The sequence below is a fragment of the Ambystoma mexicanum genome, chromosome 12, assembly GCF_040938575.1.
Source record: "Ambystoma mexicanum isolate Mex_15411 chromosome 12, UKY_AmexF1_1, whole genome shotgun sequence".
In the NCBI taxonomy this organism is placed as follows: Eukaryota; Metazoa; Chordata; class Amphibia; order Caudata; family Ambystomatidae; genus Ambystoma; species Ambystoma mexicanum.
Window position 1 is genome coordinate 129,563,504 of NC_090936.1, and position 21,798 is coordinate 129,585,301.

Sequence of the window (21,798 nt, forward strand, 5' to 3'; positions counted from 1 at the left end):
GTTCAGAATTGGTGTGCGCCCTATCAACTGGGTAAATGCCTCCACTAGGACACAGGGGTCGATGCCCCTACCGTTAATACATTAAATGCATTGTTACACCTGTGACATTTATTTCGTATATGTTTATTATTTTGATTTTGATTTATCGTCTGATTTTGAGCGGCAAGAAATAAGCACTAGCCAATGTGTGCAGTGTTTGGTGTGACTTGCTTGTTTATTATTTTCATGTAGCCACCCCTGTTTTCCAGTGCACATTAAATGCAAGGTGCATATTTGTATGTTCTTCTCTCTCTCTCTCTCTCTCTCTCTCTCTCTCTCTCTCTCTCAATCAATCTCTCTCTCTCTCTCTCTCTCTCTCTCCCTCTCTCCCTCTCCCTCTCCCTCTCCCTCTCCCTCTCCCTCTCCCTCTCTCTCTCCCTCTCCCTCTCCCTCTCTCTCTATATAGCTCTCAGTGGAAGCCCACTACACCTCCTCCAAAGAGGTGTTCAGCTCAAGCTGCTCCCCCCCGAGCTCACCTCCAGGCCCAGCCATTCAGACGTGGCAGATTACCGAAGACTACCGCTTCGGGCTCATCACGCCGAGTGAGTGCTTGGTGTCCTGACAGAGCAACTGGGTCTCATGAAAAAAGGCTCTCAGTGCAAACATCTTGCAGGAGGCCAGAGGAGACATCAAGCACTCTGCAGGAAGAAGGAAGTTACCATCTCCATGAGAGTGGTGCACCCTCACCCCGCAGGCACCAAAACCCTAAATTCAAAGGCATAGTAAGAAATGTAAAACTGAAAAAAGGGGTCACAAACCTTAGCACGCACTTAAATGGGGAGACGCCAATAATAATTATACAAAAGTGTAATGTGCTAATCAGGTTGTGGAGGAGTAGCTGGAGCCCAAAACCCCACCTAAAATTCAAATGAAATAAACTAAGGGCCTCATTACACGGATGGCGGTAAGGATTTACCGGTACCGGTAAAATACTGGTACCGATAAATCCGTACCGCCTTACTACGAGGTCCCTTTGCGGGTTGGAGAATTTAACGCCTGCTTTTTGCAGGCGTTAAAATCCAACCCGCTAAGGGACCTCGGAGCTAATTACGGCACCGCAAAATTGCGGTGCCGTAATTAGCGCCTTCCCCATTCCCATAGAGCCCTATGGGGCAGAAATGGGAATGGGGAAGGGCAATGGTGGAAGGGGGATTTACCGCCCCTCCAACCTTGGAATGGGGCGGTAAATCCCCTTTCCGCCAAGGCGGTGCCGGTATTTTACCGGCATGAGCCATGGCGCTAATAGCGCCATGGCTCACCGCTCACCGCCTACCATGTAATGAGGCCCTAAATGAGAAGCTGTTGAATCTTGGATATACTGCCTGAATCTGTCCTGGGCATTTCAGTACATGGAGAGATTATCGCCAGCAATGAAGGGAGTGCACAAAGCCCTTCAGGTCACCAAAACGATAGCTGCTGCTCCAAGCATAAGCACGCTGCAAACACACAATGTACTGTCCTTCTCTGCCCTCATTATTACTATTTAGCTATTTACTAGTTTTAATGTTTTTTTTTAATGTTAATTGTTTGAAGACGTTAAGACAGAAGAACCAAAATAAATGTGAAATAGGCTAAATGTTGGATAGGCAAACGCACTGACTGCTTCTGAGGGAGCGCCCTGAAGATGAAGCTTAGAGAAGTGCAGCTGTCCACAAACACATACCCATACACAGCACAATTCTCTCAACTACAAAGTAACAATCCCATTCCAGCAAAGCTCATTGCAGCTACAAGCATGTCTATTTGTTTCCATTAATACTGTTACAAAAGCAAAAACACTCTGCTTGGGCAAAACTTTGCACATGGGCAATACAGATATGTTTATTTTTTTTATAGAATTTATAGAGCGCAAGCAAAAGGCCCAAAGACATCTAGGCACTACAGGAGGCAGAGTGGCAGTCAGAGGTTTTTACCACAAAAAAGGGCAGCAGAAAAATCAAAATAAATGGTGTTTTTAAAGGCCTATGAGAACTCATGAAGTCTGTGATGTCCCGAAGCTGGAGTGGGAGTGAGTTCCAGCGGTATGGCACCAGAACAGAGAAGGACCGCCCCCTTGCCAGCCGTATGGAACCTGGGAACCTTCAACAAATTCAAAGGGGGAGACCTCCGCTGACATGCAGGGATGTGTCAGGTCAGCTTAAAATGCAAGTATTTGGCCCTTGTGTTATAAAAAGCCTGGTGTACTATACAAAGAACCTTGAAATGAATACAACTCTTAACTGGCAGCCAATGAAGCTGGCATCGAAGACTGGAAGAGTGAGCCATTCTTGCAGCTCGGAGCACCAGATAAGCAGCTGCATTTTGAAGCAATTGCAGACTATCAATCAGGAAGTCGGGTTGTCGGCGATACATTCCATTACAATAATCCAGGGAGCCTGTAATTGATGCAGTCGCTAACTTTGGCTGGAGCGACAGTGGAAGAAAGGGCAAGATCTTCCTCAGGATCTTCAACCTAAAAAACCCAGAGCTACACACTGCCGACACTTGGGCATCCCTGGATCCAGAGCGAAGCATTTTAATACCAAGACTTTTCACTGAGTCGCTAGGTTTAGGGCAGGGGATAAGACAATTAGGCCAAAAGGTCGAAGACAACGACAAATTGCCAGAGTCAGAGCCCGCAACCAGGATCTCTGTTGTTTTCTCCATTCAGCCACAACCAGTTTGTTGGCATCCATTTACCAATTGCTGATAGACAGTTTTACAGTTTTAAAGGACGGTGAGACCCCGGATAGTTTAGGCGAACAAGTAATAAGCTGTCCTCTGCATAGGTATAAAAACGGACCCCATGTTGAACAAAAAGCCCTGCCAAAGGCTGGAGATAAAGATTGAACAGAAGCGGTGCCAAGGCAGAACCCTGGGACACCCCACAAGAGAGGGCCACAGGGTCTGAACGGAATGGAAAAAGACACTGATTGAGAGAGACCTGAGAGAAAAGATGAGAACTATTTAGGGTTGTCCCCGAAAAAACCTGCATTTTACAGCCGTTGAAGAAAAATACCATGATCAATGGTATCAAACGCTACAGAGAGGTCAAAGAGAATCAGGACTCCGACCTTCCTGTGGTCTTGTAGCATGGCCAGATCATCTAGCACCGAAATCATAACAGATTCGGCGCCCATGCCAGATCTAAAACCAGATTGAAAAGGGTGTAAGAGCTGGTCAGTTTCCAGAAAGCAGGATAGTTGTGGTGCTACAATTGCTTCAATGAGTTTCATCAGAAATGGATGAAGCATATTTGGCCGATAGTTTGTGACCAAAGTAGAATCTAGGTCAGGCTTCTTCAAAGGTGGGGTAACCAGTGCATGCTTAAGATTATCAGGAATAATGCTGGTGGGAAAAGAGTATTGGAGAGCATCAGTAAATAAAGATTGGACTTGCATGCAATGGCACTGGACACAAGCCTGAGGTCAGTCACTGAGAGAAAAGGACTCTTATCATAAAAAAAGGTGCACTGTGTTTGGCTGATGTTGCAAAGATCGATGGCAAGTACAGTGTACCTACAGCAGTAACTGTAATGCAGAGAATAGCCCCATTTCTCCAGGGTTCCCTGTTATGGTACACTCCCCACACCTCACTGGCAACACTTTCAGCTTCGTTCTTGTGCGTCATTACTTTATTACAGCATGGCTCAGGAGACAGCCCACATTGTGTCTCCCGGTTCTTGTTGTTGCTACAAAGGCTGCTGCTACCTCAGGTACATTACATGTGAATTCTCCCTCCTCTCCACTTCTGGCTGCTCTTACAGCAAATCAGCACATTCACACACATGTTCTCTAACCCCCGACTTTAACTTTAGTGATTCTCTTTTAATGTGCCCTTTCTTGTGAGCCAGACACAATAGACTTTGGTCCTTTCCTGTGGTACAGGCTGCTATCAGACCAGTGCCTTCACTTTGGTGTCCATGGAAAGTGATTGCTACTGCTACTCTGCCCCTGCCCCCAATGGCCTTGCAGCTGCTCCCTATAGAGGTTTGGTGGCTGCTCTCAGCCAGCATCTATTTATTTTATTTTGATTTCGTATTGCATTTGTAAGGCACTTTATACAGCAGAATTGTGTTAGATGGTGGGGGTTTAGAGTTGGGCTGGGTGAAGCAACAAGCAGCTCCTGTCAGAAAATGAGAGAGTAGGAACAGCTAAGGGATTATAGACTATAGTGTTATTGCGGATGCCTCAAGAATTCTTTATTTACATGTACGCACAGTACAACACTAAAAGTTCATAACTACTGAGTCAGTAATTATCCCAAGCTCTGCCCTCTGGCAGATGGCCAACGTTGCATGAAAGACAAGATGAGCACATTGACTCTTTTTTGGCATATTAGTGGGTGCTTTAGAACTGAAACCATACCACAATAGCCTAGCATTAGGAGCTTTTGTGTCCCTTTATATGCGAGCTAGCACTAGCACACATTGTTACAATTATGGATGCGTAACCTTTGGCTTGCCAGATGATTTGGACTACAATTTCCATGAGCTCTACCCAACATGGTTAATGGTTGGGAATCATGGGAGCTGTCGGTCAGAACATTAGGAGAGTTGCGGTTTGAAGGACTGTGCAATGTCTCTTAAGACTACAGTGTGTGCTGACTCTACATGCATCCGGTGCAGGGCTTGCATTCATGGTCACGATCTTCTGGCATCCTTTCTTAGATTCCTTAATTGAGCCCACCAGAATAGAAAGTTGTGTACTTAACATTGCTATACTGAACATGGGAAAAGGGCTGTGGCAGAACCTCCTGTCCCATAAAGGTGTACACCTACTATAAATGTAGCTACATTAATGTTCTATGGCCTACCTGCTTGTGGGAACAGTGAATACCAGGGGAAAGACTCCAAAGACAGTGATTGCCTATTCTCTCTGCAAGTCAGATATAGTATGAAGAATCTGAAGAACACAATACTTGTGTCTATAGTAAAGATTGCTGAAAGTTGTGGGGTAGACGCCAATTCACTTATGGGCCATGCCATCTGCAAGTATGTATCATCAAAGATACAATAGGTGTCTGGGCAGGATGGCTGTCCTTCCTCAGGCAAGATGGCCACAGTGTAATTCCTCTTATCCCTTGCAAGAGACAGACAGTTTTTGTACTTGCTACTGTACACAGAAACCTTGGACTCCCCAAATAAAAGAAAATGAAGGGGTCCAAGAATCTCTGTTCACTCCCACTTCACCCCAGTCACAACCCAGGCTGTCATATGCAGAACAGGACCTATGATGCCATCAAAGTGAAGTTACATACAGTGGACTAGAGCTTACTGTTTGAGTTGCAGTATGAGGAAAATACATGTATACCTAGTAGATTCAGGGCATAGATTAACAGACTACAATTACTGCACAGGCATTCCTCACTTTGTCCGTACCCGTCTACCCCATCTTCTCGTACACCTCGGTTGTGTCAGAAATTCCATAATTAACCTACACATGTTTCTGCATCCAGGATATTGGCCCATTGGCAACATGCTGGGCTGCAAGGTTTTACCCCTATAACCTGTGTCGCCATCTTGGAAATTCCTCGCTCTTTTTCAGCAGCTCCATGGTGTTCTGCAGTCTCCACCTCTGTGGACGTTGTTCATCTGCCCACATGAAAAAAAGAAAAAAGGAGAAATGTTTACTCTAAAATGCCAATATTCACACCACTGCAGGAATGGGGGTGATTATTCTCTACATCTGCCATTCTGTCCATGGTATGACAATTGTCAGTTGCACACGCGGTCTAGCTGGAGGTGGCCATTCTTTCTCTGCAGGAAGAGGCCAGTATTAAGGGTCATACTGATGTTTTGAGGTTGAGCAGGGTTTGATGTGGAGTGGGAGTACAGTGAAGTATTTATCACCTCTCTCCTTCTGAGTTCTTGGTTATGGTGGCACTTAAATGCATTAGAAGGATGAAGTGGGGCTGGGAAGATAGCTCAGGGGCAACGTGCTCACTTTGGAAGCAAGACGACGCAGAGCCACACAGGTTCCATTCCGGGGGCCACGCTTAGAAACCTCTGGGCATTAAGCGTGTTATAAATAACCAATTATAAAATGGAATTGCCTGTTAGGTATTCGGATCATGAAGGTGCGGTTGAGGTGGTAGATGGTATATGCCCAGGAAGCAACTGTAGCTCAAACAAAGGATTTGTAATTGTATTCAGTCTCTCATTAGGAGCAAATGTAGAGTGGAAATGCCTGTTTTACTAATGAATGGCTGACACTCTGTGTCTACACATGCATTCGCCTATAGCTTTATATGCATAATGTTTGGGCCTGGTAGTACGAAATATTCCTGCATGCAATAGATATATTGATTGGTCATTGTTATGTATTGTGTATATTGCTATAATTGTCTGTATCGCGTTATGATCCATGTACAGTCTGGCGTGTTCAGGTCACCCCTGCCCCATGTGCAAGTCTGGAGTCAGTCCATGGTTGGCCTCTGTGCACTTGACCAGCCTCCCATCCCCAATTAATCCCAAGCCTCTGTGCACCCATCTTGTCATGCGTCAGCCATGTTTGTCCCCTTCCTCAACTTCAGTAGGGATCTCAGAGCACCCTCTCTGAGAACTGGTGGGTTTGGAATGTCCACCACACCTGCTTCCTGCTCAAACAACTGCACAAGTCCTGGCCAGAGATCCCTGGGCATTCTGTGGCCACAGCACCCCTCGTAAAAATGATGTAGCTAACCAAGGGGTAATTTTTACTGTAGCAAGAAAAATTACCATTCCCAAGGCAACAGCCCATATGGAAACGTACTACCAGTAGTGGGTCAGAGCGGAAAGGGAGATAAATAGTGCCCCTCAGCTCATGGTCATGGAGAGACTGCTGGGTCATGCTGCTGAGGTGAAGCTCTACTGGAACTTTGTCCCATTTCATCTTTCTCTCTCTCTCTCCAACCTCACTCACTCTCTATCCCCCTCTCTCTCTCTTCACCCTCTCTCTCTCTACCCTCTCTTTCTTCACCGAACACCTCTGCCTCAACGCTCCAATGAAACCCTGAGACCCAGTGCCCGACCCTGAGATCCCAAGCTCCCGAACTAGCTTAACACCCTGAGTAACCCGTTCGGACCTCGTACACCCTGTAAACCCAACAACCCCTGAGAAGCCCAGCAACCTGGACTAAGCCAGCATACCCTAGCCAGCACACTCTACGTACATCCTGAAGCCTCACGCACCCAGAGACCCTGTCCGTTCTGAGACTCGGTATACCCTGAGAAGCCAGTCACTCTGAAATCTCCTGTTTGTAACCTGTGAGCACCTGTAACCCTGAGGTCATCTGAATGAATCTGAAAATGTAATTGAACCATATACCAGGACTCAGTGCTTTCTTCTTGCGCTTTCGCTGGTTCAGTCGTTGCTAGAGGGCAGGAGGCACTGGAGCACAGCGCAAGAGAATACTATATGTGGCTAGGCTACTGTGGCACAGTCCGTGTCTCCCATCACGGCCACTGTGATGAATCCTGTGGAGTCATCACTGATTCCCTGGTGATGATCTCCTCCCACATGGCCAGCGGACGGCAGCAGCTTCCTGACCCTGCGGGTGGTATGAGAGAGGCTCATGTGAGAGGAGATGACTGTCGGGAAGAGGTGACTCCTCTAGAATAGACACATTTTATCTTCCCTCTTCTGAAACTCTAACCTCTAAAGTACTGATGGCAAATTGTCACTCTGAGCAAAATACCATTCCACATAATGCTTGCTTAACATCTCCGGTTTCTGATGGTTTTGATTTAAACAAAGATCCAAAGCAATACAACTTTAAAAAGCACAATAATTCTATGGACTCCAACTCCCACAAAGCCTCAAGTAGTGAGACAAGGAAGAGGAAGAAGGAGTTAATGTGGATTAAAAGAAACACCAAGCTAAACGTGCAGACTAGTTATTGTGACGGAAATCAGCTGTGCGGGACATTTAAAAATGGCGTGCCTCTTCAAGTTTAAAGTGAAGCTGGGGACGAGAGATGCAGAGCAGACAAAGCGGGAAGCAGAATCAAAGGCAGACACACAAGAGCGGACTGTGTTGAACGAGGCAGACTCTTCCTACTGAAAAGGCGAGAGACCGGGAGAAGTACAGCGGGTGCTTCAGGAGGACTGCTGAGGATACGGCAGCTGCGAAGAAGCTGCCGGGGATATGGTCCCATCAAAGAGCAGCAGTTCAACAGGTGTGTGAATGAGAAGCCGGCGGGAGAACTGCAAAAGGGTCTGCAGAGCAGGAAACCCTTTCCCAAAGCAAGGACTTCACCGCAGCCATTTGCCATGGGTCAGAAATGGCAGCAAACACCAGTGAGTCTGCCCATAAGTAATGGGAGCCCTGGGGCATACCGATGGGCATACAAACAATTGGAAACTTGGTCTGAATATCAACCAATTAAAATGAAAAGACAGAATTTACACAAGTCTCATTAGTTAACAAACAAATCTTAAAGTCTCCATATTTTCAATGTCAATATGGGGGAAGTTGGAACAAGTAATACCTGGCGCTAATAAAGTATAAACGGTAAAGGTTATAAGAAGACCTGGTGAAAGAAGTACATCAGACAGTGAACCTTTGGGGGAAATATACCTGGCAGGAGAGTGTACCAGGGAGATCTGCAAAACCCAGAGGGGGATTCCTGGCAGGGTAGTACACCAGGTAATCAATCTACAGTATGTGAAAGGAAAAACATTGCAAAAAAGGTACCTGGCTGGAGAGAATACCAGGAGACCATCTTTCAGAAGTTACTCTGTAGAAGAGACACTTTTGCCATCCTTTAAAACATAATTACTTGGAAAAGACATTTTTCATCATCCTTAAAGTGTTATGTGAAAGAGACATGTCTTCAAATCTAAAACATATTCCACCTGAGACAGTTCCAGGGAAGTAAATAATCCCGTGGCTGCAAGGATTGTTTTGGTGGATATACATACTTAGGTTTTGCTGAAATCTAAAGCAGAGACATTTGCCTTGCACCTTTTGTTGTTCCTTTTTAGTGTTAGGGTCAGATTCGTTTTGGACACAAAGACACAGACTGATCTTTAGTTTTGATTTCCTAGGCAGGGAAACTCCTAGGATAGGGATAGAAATGCCTTTATCCAAACCCTTCTATGTTAATAAAATGTCTAATGTTGCAAACATTACAACTTTGTGCCCGCCTCTCATTTCTGGTTTCTCACACCGCCCTCTCCTGGTGTATTTCCCAGTCCACGGTAATTTTTGAAGGCTGTGGCAATGTAGTCAGGTGGCCATCAAGAATGATGCACTCAGCTCTGGAACTTTATGGGGGAGATTATCCCGAGTTACCAAATCTGACAGAAGGCTTCCTTCGTCCCATCCCTTATTTGCATGGCCATGTTTAGGTCACTCTCAAGACAAATGCCCAGATTTTTAATACATAGGACGTGGTGATTGGGTGTGTGGTAGATCAGAATCATGAGACGGCCAGGGTGGCATGTTGTCTGAATGTGTTTCTTTATAATAAATCATAAACGCTAAGCCATCCCTAGGTCTTAAAATCACTGACCTATTCTATAAAGGAAAACAATAAAGGGTGCTTGTCAGCAGGTCGTACAAAACCAGAAAAGGTCCTCTGCCCAGAATCCTATTCTAACCTGAGTTCTGTCTCTACCACTACAACATAAAATGATGCATTTAATAAGGTACATTTAGGGCCCTTGCCCAAGCAAAGGAAAGGGAGCTGGTTTCTGACCACCACCTAATTTACCTGTATCAATAGCTCCTGCCTCAAAGCACAGTCCAAGCAAGTCCACTTATTGTCTCTGTAATCTTTTCTCTCCTTGGCATAGTTCAAACATATACACTAAATGTCCCTCATCCTCTTTCCCACTTGGGGACTCCTGACTCATGTCAATACATGGTCTCTTTTGGTTTCTTACCAAGCACATTCCTGGTGCTCTCTCCACCTGGATAGTTCCTAGTTCCTTGTCTTTATCCTGTCTTGGGGTCTCGGTCTTCTCACCCCCCCCCCGGTCTCCCTTGGGGCCTTGTTTCTCTCACCCTGCCTTGGGATCTTGTCTCTCTCGCCCCAGGTGGGTCCTGGTTTCGCTCACCCTCTCAGCCCACCTTGGGCCCTGGATATTCTCACCCTGCCGTGGGCTCTGGTTTCTTTCACCTCGCCTTGCAGTCTCTGGTTTCTTTCACCTCGCCTTGCAGTCTCATTTCTCCTGCCACCGGTTTGGGGTCATGTTTCTTTCATCCTGCATTAGGGTCTGGTTTCCTTTACCCCACCTTTGGGGTCCGGTTTCTTTCACCCAGCCTTGAGGTCTACTTGAGTACCTCTGAACCCTAGGCAGCGTTCCTCTGGAGTGTTGGCAGGTGACTGGATGACTGGGCACTGCTTCCTTGGCTTCTTCTTGATGTTCAATGTTGGGCAGAACCTGCCCTCTCTTCATGCTGGCTTCCGGTGGGACTCTGGTGCCAGCTCTTCAGCTCTCTGGTTGTCCGCTCCTTCAGCAGTGTTCTCTCTGCAATGTCCTATGAGGCTGGGCGCTCCCGGCTCCTAGCCCAGCAGGGACTCTGGGCATTCCACAGGCTCGGCCACAGCCAGGTCTGCCACGCTGCGTGTATGGTTGCATACTCACGCCACACCTCCCAGAAGGCGGTCTATGCCTCTCAGCAGCTCTGTGGGTTATGCTTCTCCCTGCCGAGCTGTGATTGTCTCTTTATCTTCCCTTGGTTAGGGGGTGGGACTATCCACAGTTCCCTTGTTTCAGGCGAGGGCAAACTACACAGAGGGCCAGACATCATACCAGCCATTTGTACAGGAAGTTTCAAGTGATCACACATTTTTACTCCCATATAGTCAACAAAGATATTGGGATCTTAATACAAGGGGGGTGGGGGGTTGGGTGGGTAACTGACATCGAACTCTAGGGATTTCTTGTCCTCTAAGGGGGGTGAAGGGGTGACCCCCAGTGGGATCCTGCTTGCCCTGTCCCCTAAGGAGTAGGTTTAGCATGTTCACGGCCCTCTTCTCAAAGGGTGTGGCTCCCCCTGGCTGAGAGGGGGTGAATTCCCTGTATGTGTCACAGGTGGTAGAAAAGGAAGGTAGTGTGACAGTGGGTGCTGGTGCCAAGCCATTCATTGGTTACATCTAGGCATTGGCAGATGTCAAAGAAGGACTTGAGTGAAAGCAAATGTTTTGGTAGAGCTGAGCATGTGCATAGAAAAGGAGTCCGTAATGACTTCGATAACGGGTACTGGCTCATACAAACAGAGTTCAGTGTCACTTTTCTGTGTGTCTGAGAAGCGATCTTTCAAGGTTTGGGCCCCGTTTGGGACCAGTGGATTTGCCTATCCTCCCAATGCGTGTGAGGCATGGCATGGTGTTGCAAGGCCAAGAGCGTTCTAAAAGAATGAGTATGGTCAGATAGTGTGAACCAGGCTATTGATCCCAGAAAATGCCCATGGTCATCTCTCTGCCATGCCTATGGCAGAGGCCAGGTTGGTTTGCATGCATGATTAGGGTGGCTTCTGAAACCAGAAAAAGTGGTTATCTTTTCTAGTACTTTAAAGTTCCCGGGACAACCACATTGGGGGGGGGAAGTTCCCCCAAAATTAGCAGGTGTTCTTTATGAAAGGGTAACAGTGACTGTGAGTGAGACTAGCTCTGAGGGGCCAGTGGAGGAGGTCTCTTTCTTGCGGCTAATCCTGCACTTGTGCTGCAGGTGGAAGAAGCGGAAATACACTTCCTTCTACTTTTGGGGGCTCCTTCTGAAGCGAAGAGGTGGCCATTATATAGTCAAAGCCGAGTGGCTCATTAGGGTGTGTCTCACTGTGTTGTAATTCTTTGACATGTATGGATGTGTGCATGCATGTATTTATGGATCTATGAGATATAAGTAGTGCAAAGCTAGTTGGAAGCAACGGAGTAATTTAGAGAAAGTTGTAGAGTACGTACAGAGGAGGACAGGACGAGCCGGGAGACGGAAGGGAAAGAGCGGAGAAACGGTGAACATGAACTCAAGTATAGAATTATTTGGATGTCATCTTGTGCTATGACCAACAATAAAACACAATTTCCAAGAATTCCAATTAATGTAAGAAACGAGCACAAACCAACAGTCAATTCCTCAAAGATGATTAAAATTACATAAAATATCCAGTGTATATGCCAAATTTCCCCACTCTCCAGTATTAAAGAAAAATGTAATTAATAATATTTTTTAAAGGGTAATCTGGAGCAAAGCGTGCTCCAGTTAAGTATCCTAGGATATGCCCATCAGCTCCTAATTGCCCATGCTTGCCATAAGAACTGGCCAAAAGCAAACGCCATTTCTTGACTAGCCGTGCTACCAGCCCACCCAAGGGCTTCTTGGAGGAGTCTTTTACCTGCCTCCGCAAGCAGTGGTTTCTATCCCATCGATCTTAGAACATTATAATTAGGACAAAGAACCAGAAAGTGAGGGATAGTTTCCAGAGTAGTCCCATGTGAACACAATAAATAAGACAGATTAATGGCCTGCTATTCCCCCCACCTGAACACCAAGAGGTAGGGTACAGATACAGAACTTCCTAGAGGTGGACCGCATTTCTGAATTGTCCATCCTGCATTGGATTCCTGCCCAACAAGCTTTTTAAATCCGAATACTCATGGTGTCTGGGTTTCACGGAAGTCCTTGCAACCATTGTTTGTTCCTTCATCTCCCACTCTCTCTCCATCAGCCACCGATGGTCGGACTCTGTTTCTTTTACGTGCAAACGCCCAGAAATGGGCAAAATCATGTGCTTTGAAAAGGTCAATGGCTGACAAATGTGTCTCATTACAAGGTTGGCATGAGGGAAAATCTGCAGACTGCTGAATGATAGCTGTTTACTGACGGCGACCGAACTGGATGAGTGCAAGCGCCAGTGTATCGCATGATAGAACGCTGAGTTGACGGCAAGCGGTGAGCACCATTTTCCCATTAAATTTCGATGTAGGAATAATACAGCCCTGTAGACGATATATTTTTCGCTACTAGATTAAAGAACGCTAACGTGGCTGGAGCGCTGTGTACATCTAGAATCCAGTTGAAAGACAACAAAGTGATTAGTCTCTGGGGCATGACTTGCTTCAGCCCTAGACGCCGGACTGGTGATTCTTTGTGAGCAGCTAACGCAAGGTTCACAGTTGAGGACCATAACTCCACTGTACGGTCTCCATAGAGATCTTGTTTACCGGTGGGAACACGCCTTTCCATATTTGACTCAACAAAAAGGGTAATCGCAGTAGGAAGCAGTGGCCTGTTGCTGTGTATGAACAGCGAATTGACTCACTTAGAAGAGTCCCCAATCAAATACCCTCTGGGTTTTTTGGTGTGTTATTTGAAGCATTATTAACTATTTACAGGCAAAACAGCACCCCTGAAGAATGTCCCTTTATTTTATGGTATGAGAAGTGTGTGAGGAATGAAACATGTTGGGTTGAATGGGAATGGTGTGGTATGATAAATGAATGGATAGTTGAGATTTTTTTACACTTCGTTTAACAATTGAGATCCTTGGTTAACCGAGTAGCTTGATTGTAGGTTTTAAGTACGAAAACCCTCTTGATTTGGGTTTCCTTTCCCTGTTGTATTCTTTTTTGCTTGTGAATATGTGTTAAATCAACAGAAATTGCATTACATATTAAGTTATTTTCTGTTCTTCATCATTGAGATACATATGATGTTTATGAATAAAATTGTATATTTTTCTATCGTCTGTGTGGAATAACAATTGGTTGAATTTCTCTTTGTTAGTAACTTGTTCAACACACAGCACTTAGTTGGACCGTGGGCTATATCTGTTGTCCTCAGCTAATTGGAAAGTAGGTGTTTTCCCCCTGCAGCTCAATAACTGCACACCAGTACTTGTTGTTTAATTTTTATAGTTTATATCTATTTTTTGGGGGGTACTCTATTGGTGTAGCAGTATAATATTATCCCTCATCCTCCCTTTGTGTTATAGATGAGGGAAAATCTGCCAGAAATCACCATCGAGTCCTATTGACTTCAAAAATGGGGAACTAAACTGCCCCACCACCATTTATAATCCTGTGGTATCTCCACAGAACCAAGTGGCAGGAACAGTAATCCAGTTTGGTGGTAAACCAGAGGATTTACTGCCAAATTACCACCAGACTTGCAATGAGGTCGACAGCATTTATTTTGACAAGCAGAGTATTCCTTTGTTCCTTAAGTGGATTGGAGACTGGATGAATCACGTGTGGGTTGTGTGTTAGTTTCTCTGCATTCTATCTTTGAAAATGATCAATGTCAAGCATTGTATTCTCAAACAAGACACTAACAAGTGATGAATGGAAGCTTTACAAATAAATCAATACCACTAACATGGCGCTGGGAAGGCATTGTTTTTCAGACTACATTCAGCCAGGCTTGGCCCAACTCCAAAAAGGGCCGTCCTATAGACCTGGGTCTCTGCCGTCTGCCTTGGACCAAAAGCAACCTCTGACATGTTTCGGCCCCATGGTTCTCAGAATTTCTATGTAGAAAACAAACTTTATCAGATTAAGACTAAACGCTTGTTGTTTTTATATTGCAGAAAAACGATTTTTTAGACGCTGTCCGAAGTCTGGGGAAATTGTCACCAAGAACCCGGTTGTGCGATCCAAAAGCTACAATAACCCCCTGCTGACACCTGTGGCCGAATATGAAGCGGAGAGTGTGTCGTCGAACGGCACTGGGATCAGGAGGCACTCTGTGTCTGAAATGACGTCCTTCATCGACACGCACAAGTACTCCAACTTGACGACCATCATGGACTCCGGCTCCAAGGTCTCTGTGACTGCTCCCAAAGGCCCGCCCCCAGCCGAGCAGGACAAGCCCCCAACAGGTTCAGCACAATGTTACAGCATATTAAAAGCAGCCGAGCCACCGCAAGGACTGTACCACACACAAGGCACCCGGGAGGAAAGCAAAAGTGCATTCACGCTCTCCACAGACTCCACACAGATTCCTGCCCCTTCCTCCAGCCCTGAAACCATAGTGGACCAGATCCTGGAGTCCATTGACTCTGATTCAGAAGGAATCTTTATTGATTTTGGGAGAAACTGCTCAAGCTCCACAGAGTACAACCGGGATGTGAACAGACAGAGCATTGTTTAAAGAAGAATTATGATCATGATGGGGTATCTTTGTTGATAGTCAGTTTTTAAGGTTCGGGTCTTTGAGCATATACCAATAAACTGCTCTTAATGGCTGATCTGATCTCCAGCAGAGGGTCTTTGAGCATATACCTAAAAACTGCTCTTAATGGCTGGTCTCCAGCAGAGGGTCTTTGAGCATATACCTACAAACTGCTCTTAATGGCTGGTCCCCAGCAGAGGGTCTTTGAGCATATACCTACAAACTGCTCTTAATGGCTGGTCTCCAGCAGAGGGTCTTTGAGCATATACCTACAAACTGCTCTTAATGGCTGGTCTCCAGCAGAGGGTCTTTGAGCATATACCTACAAACTGCTCTTAATGGCTGGTCTCCAGCAGAGGGTCTTTGAGCATATACCTACAAACTGCTCTTAATGGCTGGTCTCCAGCAGAGGGTCTTTGAGCATATACATACAAACTGCTCTTAATGGCTGATCTCCAGCAGAGGGGGATGGGAACTGTTAGCAGTATCGCTTCAATTACAGTTCTGTTCAAACAGCCACACTGAATGGCTGCTTTCATCCCTGTGTTTTATTAAAATGTGTTTTTATTTTGTGGCAGGTTAATGTAACAACGACGACTATCTTTTGAAGAAAACTCCTTCCTGGAGTAATACATCGACTTGTATTCCTTCCTTGAATTCCTTGGCATCAGTGTAGGAGAACACAATGTTTGTATAGCCACTCCTTGTTCTCTTTCCTGAAATGCCTCTTATGCAATGCCTCATCACATTAAAGAGCGCAAATAAACTGTGACCTGCTTCAGAGAGTTGTGATGTGAAGCTTCGCCACTGCTGTGTGCAGTCGTTCATCGCCATCCGTCTTTGGTTCTACGTTGCAGGTTTTATCGGTGTAGCTTGAATTCTGCTGGTTAAAATCCTGGTTTCATGACTGCAGAGAGCCAGTTTTCTGCCCACTGAGCTCACGAAGCAGGCCTCCTTTGAACGTTTGTCGGAAGGAAGCTGTATTACCCCTCAAAAAGCATTTCTACCAAAGATGATGGCTGCATCTGGATAGTCTTAGAGATATTTCTAAATAGGGTTTTGGAAAGTAGCCCTCGTTACTGAAAATTGATGAAAGTGATAGTTGTAGTTTATTTTCAAGTATTTGGATCGAGAGATGTTTGTTTTATTGACTCCTCTAAAGGGGTGTACGTGGTCTGTTCATCAAAGATCTATACTTTCTGAGGTCATTATATGTTAAAAACACTGATAGCAATCATCGTAATCTCTGAATTAGCACGTGACCCTCCCCCCCCCCCCAATGTATTTTGGTCCAATCCAGTCTACAGAGAGATGTAGACCAGCCCCACAATTAAGAGATGGAGCTCATGGAAGAGGAGTAACAAATAAGTTATTGTGGGTAGGTTTTAACTTACTCCTGAAAGGTGAAGAGTAGGTGAGAATGTCTCATTGTAATTCCTTTGTAAATGAAACAGCCGGGGTAGACGATGGCCTCACACTTTCAGGAGTGGGAGGGCTAAAGGATTGTTTTAAAACAGGGTCACAAGTGGTGTCATCAGTGATCAGTCAATGTACTGTGCCCCTCCAAGTGCCCACATGCCTACCAACATTTGTGCCTAGCTTAAAAACCTATGGGTTTGCATCAGTTTGGCAGCTCTGGCTTGGTAACCCTTGATGTAGATCTGCTGTCTCCCTGCTCCCACCCAACCTGGGAAAAATTGAGGGACAAAAGTGAAGCATAGAAGGTTAGTATTTCCACCTCATTTGCAGTGGGAATCAAACAAGGCAGCTGCTTGAGGCAAAGGCAGGTAATTACAGCATAGCAAGTAAAATCAGATGGTACCTCACCAGAAAATAGACATATGGCCTACAGGGTCCACATGGATCTCTGCAGCCAGTTCTTTCTCAGGTTTCGAAGCCAGGAGGCAAAAGATGTTCCACTTTTCTTTTAATTAGCACCAACGATTACCCTTGCTCAAGAGATTGGCTGAGAACGTAAAGTGGCGAAACACTGCCAACCGTGGCTGTGTAGAATCACTGTAAGTGCAATGATTGATGGTCAACTTTGAGGCAGGCCGGGCTTAACGCAATCCCTTTCTTGCACTCCATCTTAATCCCGCTCTCCAAGTCCTCTCTCCGGAAAAGAGTTTGGAACAGTAGGGTCCACATGGTGCATTTTACCACCCAATGAGTAAAGTAAGTGGATCAAAGGCACAGGTTCCATAGGCAGTTCTTGCGGAAATCTGAGGTACTTACTAGGTTAGGCCAGGGGTGGACTGGAAACCAAAAGAGGTCATGAAAGTAATGCTCAAAGTGGCCCCATATTACACATTTTCTGCAAGCCAAAGCCTTTTCCTAGGAAAGAAAATTGGAAATAAAATAGGCTACCACACAATCGAGCCCCAGGGTGCAGGGGGCTAGCGGGAAATCTGCAGAGTTCCTTATAGGCCAGTCCACCCCTGGGCTAGGCATATAGCCCATGTGCATAGCTAGGTTTCTCCTTGGAAACATAAAGATGCAGTACAACATTGGTGTGACACCCCATTCTAGCCGACTGAGACCTTCACCCTCCTGGGATCAATACATTGAGTACCACGAATGAGTGATAGTAGTGACACTGTGTATAACAGTGATTAGAAGTGATAGGGACCTGGCATAAGAACTACATAAAGAGCCACGTTATCATCACTCTAAATGGCAGCATGTTTAACTGTGCAGGAGAATGTCCACTTTTACAATTACAAGAATTTGTGAGGTGCCAGGTGAGTCCTAGAGCGCACACTGTGGCCAAGATAATGTAATGGGAAACCACATTGCAGGATTAATCTTTCCGGCAGACCCTTAACAGAGTCGGCAGACCCTTAACAGAGTCGCTGATAATGGCTCAAGCAAGCCCAATCACCCAACAATCATTAAAGTAATACCACTTACTTCGCTCTTTGGATGGGAGAGAACCATTGCGCCTGCCTGAATGTAGTCCGTGACAGGGCAATGGGCAAGTTAAGGGTCAATTCAGCCTGTGGAGGGCACTAAATGAGTGTCGTGTTTTCTAACTAGGGTGCACACAGTCTAGTCCAGTGGTGGAGCTTGGCTTTGTGTGCATGATTTCTGGTTGCACAGTTTGCAGGTTTCAGACTAGACATTCCCCCAATGCCGCTTTAGTTGTGCATCAATATATACTCTGTGGCAATATTTAACCCATGCCTGGGTGTAGCTTCTAGAGTTTCTGTTTGAAGGTGCAACATTTGACTGAGCAGGAAGTGACATCACAGGAAAGACGATGCTCCACAGAAATGGAGAGTAGGGGTAAGTGGGTGTTGGAGGGCATAATTCAATTCAACCATTTTAGGGTCCCCCCCAAAATGTTCTCTGCTTTTCAGCCCGCCGGCGCCAAATTCCTACTAGTCTCATATAAGGAAAGTTAAACCAAGGAATAACCCACTGAAAGTTCTGCATTCCTTTTATCAAAGAAATGTGTAGGAATAAAATGTTCAATGTCTGATTATTATGGGATGTTTTTGTTCAGCTGAAGGATCTTTGCCATTTGTGTATGTTGCTGGTAGTTTTACCAGAATGCAATGCTATGGTGGCCCCATTTCCAGGACTGGATGAGCCCCTTGCACTCGATATGGGCAAACTGAAGATGTATTGTATGTCTCTTCTGGGCTATAGGGGTGTTACAGCATCACCTCTTAGTCCTGGTTCGATACAGTTAGCTTTTCATGATGTAAATAAAGGCTCCATTTGCACATAAAGTAAGTACAGAAATCAGCTGCTGGTTTGCAGTTGAAAAACATGGTTTACGTTATAAATGAGGTTGGAATGCAAAGTTAGCAAAAGGAACACGGGATCCTTTAATGATTATTAGCTGTATTCACTTGTTAAGCAGCCCACTTGAGTAAACAGTATGATCAACACGTTGACATTTTACAGGGAGGTGTAAATATCCAGGGACGTCATTTAGGGGTCGCCAGAGGTCTCCCTTGCGACCTCTTAAAAAGAGGAGGGAAAGTTTTTTTGTTGTTTTTTTGTAATGCAAGCTCCTGGGATGTGGCCGGCACCATGTGGTTCTTTACTTCTGGAGTGGCTGGCTTTCTTGTTGAGGCCCCTTAAAAAAAATACAAAAAATAAAAACTCATGAAAGGTTTATTTAAGGCACACTTCAGGGGGTAAATCAATGATTTAGTCTGTTCTTAAACGCCTCAACTCATCCTTTCATCCTTCTGAGGTCTATAAATGAGTACCAACACAGGATGGGTGATAAGGGGTGTATATTTTTTCTAGATAAAGCGCTTAAGCGTAATTGCTATATAACAACACATCGTTCTCATTTGGTCATGGACGTCTGCTTGCATTCACAGTAATTTTGTAATATGGGCCTATACACACTGATCTTAACGATACATATGGCGATCCATTCTTGTATGAAATGTACATCACATTATAGTGATGTCGTAACCATATTTTTCGTAGTGTACAATGCTATGTGATGCCACTTCCTGTTTTGTCAACAGGTAAAAGGTTGTGTTCCATCGCTTCCCGTGATATCTCTTCGGGGTGGGGTCAAATGACATCACTTCCTTTGATGTCATCAGGGGGTCTGGGGTCGTGTGATGTCACTTCCGCGACCCCTGGCATTTTGGTGAAATGACGTCCCTGTAAATATCATTCCCCCTTCTGATAACAATAGCTTTGTCTGCAAAGGAAAGGTACAGCATTTTTAATTTGAGCAGTTGTCATTGCAAAGGGCTGCTTCCTGCCTGCCACTGTTTCGGAGTTTTGGCAGGGCTCATACCCACTATCTCGCAAGCCTTTGGCTGTTGCTGTCTCTGACTCTCTCCTTTGGTAACTCAAAGTTACTTATTCCTGAACTTACCTTGTATTCGCCCCTCTTCACCCAATATTTTGAAAAGGGGGGCATTGTACAACCTCTTTCATAAAGTTGGGAGCACAATTATTTTTAGGAGAGTATTGAAGTAATTTTCATTGCTGATTGGGGTGTTTTGTAGTTGAACCAACATATATTTGAACTCTAACACAAATCATTAAAAATTGTACAAATCATTTCACTCTGCAACATCTGAAGAAGACGTTTGTGGGACTTTGTAAGTTAATGTTTTGTTCTATCTCTGCATAGATTTATAAGTTAGTCCAATAGAAGGTATCAACTTGTGTAACTCTAACACAGAAATCCTATTGTAATCCATATTTCTTTGCACCCAGTAATTCATGCTGGTAGCACTGATCCAAACACATCTGTGAAGCTCTGTGGGTGGAAGCAGGGAGCATGCTACAAAATATCTGTATTTCCCCATTGTTGTTGGGACTTCACTCTAGATTTTATTGTAATACTTTCCTATTTTTAGGGAGCAAAAGTGGATGTTATGCCTCTTATCTGTAGGGCTGGTTGTAGCCATAATTATGTTGCCTCATGCCTTAGCACAGGATCTTCTGCAGTTCAGTTTCCCTCAGCTGAGGTTCGCTCTTCAGCTCCGGGCCTTCATGATAATGGTATTTTCTATAATATTTATTTAATAGTCCGGTTGTAATTTGAATGAAAGGACCATTCTGATTGGCCCTCGCCGGGGCATTACCTGGCCAGGAATCCCTGGATTCCGTGCCTTTGTCACTGGCGGGGGGGCGTTGCAGCCCCTCAGCCAATGAGGAGGCTCGAAGCGGGGCCATCCCCGCTCCGAGCCTCCACATGGCTGAAGGCCGCCTTGGTCCCCGCCGGGGATTCAGATATATATACATATATATATTTTTTGTGTGTGTGTTTCGGGACAAAGAAATGCGTTTAGTGCCCCAGTCACGCAGATCTCGCGGGCCGGGGTACTAATAGCTATATGCCCCTCGCGGCAGGGGCATTAAAGGAGTCGGTAATGCCCCCACCACTCGGGGCATATTGCTTAAATATGACTTTCAGAGGGTACATTACATATTGCAGAGATAGTCCTTGGGTACATTACATATTGCAGAGATAGTCCTGGAGGAGAGAACATTTATAGTTTACAATGGCTGTCAAGATGAGAGTAGAGAACGTAGTGGAGGGAAACATAAAGGAGCATGAACTGAGGACAAATGGAAATGGGTCAAAAAATAAATAGAATAGACAACAAAGGCCTGGGCCAATATTTAAATAGGTACGATATGCGTGTTTACATACATGTGTGAAATTAGGGAGAAAGGCAGGCTGTGTGGTCAGCTGCGGAGGGACACCTAAGGGTCCGAGATGGCCCTTCATCCGCTTGCAAGTAGACTTTAAACAATTCCACAGATAGGTCAGCCCTTATTTCCATGAGAGAACTGTCCAGTGGGGGTCAAGGTGACGAGCAAAGAGAAGGATCCGAGGAGGCACAAGCATTGGGAGACAGATAGTTTGTTGGAAGATGAAGATCGGAGAGGCTGAGATGAAAAGTAGAATAAGGTGCAGTCAGCAAGGTACGGTGGGACTAGACCATGAACAGATTGAAAGACGAGGAGTAGGAACTTAAAGGAGGAGAAATTTTGTATTACAGAACCATCCAGCGTGTGGGTCGCAGGAAGAGATGGGGGAGGGTCTAGGTAAGTACTAAAAGGTGCTAGTAGCAACATTTCGAACTTTCATAAGGGAGTTTAGGTGGAGAGGGGAAGACCCACATGGTAGGCTCCAGCAGTAGCCCACTTTGCTGACTAACGGGGTGGAGCACAGACCTTTTTTC

At 45.4% G+C, this 21,798-nt stretch overlaps 1 protein-coding gene across 11 annotated transcripts in view; it reads left to right on the forward strand.

The window, feature by feature from the left end:
* Positions 1–15,890, forward strand: part of PRR5 (proline rich 5) — an 817,096-nt gene extending 801,206 nt beyond the window's left edge. For all 11 annotated transcript variants that reach the window (XM_069628149.1, XM_069628148.1, XM_069628151.1 and 8 more), the window contains one exon: positions 14,535–15,890. In XM_069628149.1, coding sequence (XP_069484250.1) covers positions 14,535–15,097 — 563 coding nt within the window. In that variant the 3' untranslated portion in view covers positions 15,098–15,890. The remainder of the gene's footprint in view (positions 1–14,534) is intronic.
* Positions 15,891–21,798: the final 5,908 nt, after the last annotated feature.